The following is a 1,654-nucleotide window of genomic DNA, read 5'->3' on the forward strand; positions in this document are numbered from 1 at the left end:
CCCCGCCCCCTCCCACCAGGGACCGTCACCTGCAGCCCCTCCAGCTGTAAGCTCCGGCCCAAGGCCTCTTACAAAGGAGGCCACGCTCGCTGGCCGAGCCATACGGTTTAATCAGTGCAGGTTATTTACAGAAAGACACATATGGGGGTGGACACGGACCCCGTCCCCGCTTGGCTGGCTCTCCGTTCTCAGGATGGAGGGGGCGGAAGCTGCTGGACCCGCATTTGGGGGCCAGCCCATGAGAAGTCCCTCCCTCGGGGCCTCGGGGTTCTGGGGGGCAGAGCCGGCTATACAGTACCATTTCCCACAGCAGCCTCGCCTCTGCTCGGTTTGGGAAGGAAAAGAAGGGAGCAGCTCGCCCTCAGGGCTGAGCCCGGCAGCCTCCAGGCCCCAGTGGCTCCTGCTGGCCTCTCCCACCAGGGCCCGGGGGGACAGGGAGCTGCAGGGGAGCAACCCCCTCCAAGCCTGGTGCATGCAGGGCTGTGGGCACCCACACAGGTGGGCATGCTCTGCGACTCCAGCATCCCAGCCTGGGCACCCATTAGCCCCCTCTCTCCCAGGAGAGCTGGTGAACTGGTAGCTGGAGCCTGAGGCTGGTGGGGTTCCGAGACCCCTGAGGATGGAGGTGTGGGCGAGAGAGGATGGGATTAGGCCCAGGGAAGGGGCCCAGGTGGGTCCTATAGCTCAGAGAAGAGAAGGTAGACTGGGGGCTGGAGGCCCAGCCAGGGCGGCGAGGCTCCTGGCTGGAGGGGCCTTGGCAGATGCCCTTTGGTCCTTGGTAAGGCGGGCCCAGAACCGCTTCTCTAGACAGATAAAGGGGTGTGGGCTCAAGGGGTACATGGGAGCTGGGGGCTGCCGGCCCCTCCCTGGCCAGGGGCAGGCAGGGTTCTTAGGCACAAGGAGCTCGGGCTGCTGGGGTTGGTTGGGAAGGAACCAAACTCAACATGGACTCACAGCCAGGTCACCTCTCCCTCCAGTCCCCCTGACCTGGGGTGGCCCTGGCAGCCTACACCCACTTAGCTGTTCCTAAGGCAGAGAAAGACGTAGGTGGGTGGAGGCCAGGGGAGCTCCTGGTCAGGCCCTGGGGCTCAGGCTGCGGGCAGAACCTCCCCAGCTCAGCCAGGCTCCCACCTGCGCCTTCGGACCCTCCCCTCTGCTGGCGCTGTGGCCTCGCCAAAGGTGGGTGGGGCCTAATTCCAGGTCTGGAGCTAAACTCCATTTAGAAAGCTCTACCCCCTGCCCTGAGGGACTGGCCCAGGCCAGCAAAGTAGAAACCAATGCTCAGTTAGTGTGCAAAAACCAAACAAAAAAACCCTGGGCATAAATTAACCATGGGGGCAGGGCTGGCAGGGATGTTGGAGGGCCTGGGGGGCCCCACCCAGGGGCCGAGGGAGCCACCAGAGGCTCTCGCCGGGTGCCCCAGGGGCAGTCTCAGAACCAGCCTGGCCCTAGCACCGTGGGGAGCGGGAGGCGGCTCAGACCCACTCCTGCAGGGAGCGCTTGCAGTACAGGAGCATGCGCGGCGCGCCCTTGCGCTGCATCTGCACCAGGGCGTACGTGAGGCCCAGGATGCACAGCAGCAGCAGCAGCGGGGGCACCAGCACCATCACCATGTTCACCGTCCGCGTCACCTCCTCCATCTGCACCACCACGC

General features: G+C 65.0%; 1 protein-coding gene across 1 annotated transcript in view; it reads right to left on the minus strand.

The window, feature by feature from the left end:
- Positions 1-92: 92 nt before the first annotated feature.
- Positions 93-1,654, minus strand: part of MMP15 (matrix metallopeptidase 15 (membrane-inserted)) — a gene marked incomplete at its 5' end in the record, with an annotated part of 26,817 nt that continues 25,255 nt past the window's right edge. Inside the window, one exon of the mRNA XM_014545516.1 lies at positions 93-1,652. Within this exon, the coding sequence (XP_014401002.1) occupies positions 1,476-1,652 (177 nt within the window). The remainder of the gene's footprint in view (positions 1,653-1,654) is intronic.

Source organism: Myotis brandtii, unplaced genomic scaffold (assembly GCF_000412655.1).
Source record: "Myotis brandtii unplaced genomic scaffold, ASM41265v1 scaffold411, whole genome shotgun sequence".
In the NCBI taxonomy this organism is placed as follows: domain Eukaryota; kingdom Metazoa; phylum Chordata; class Mammalia; order Chiroptera; family Vespertilionidae; genus Myotis; species Myotis brandtii.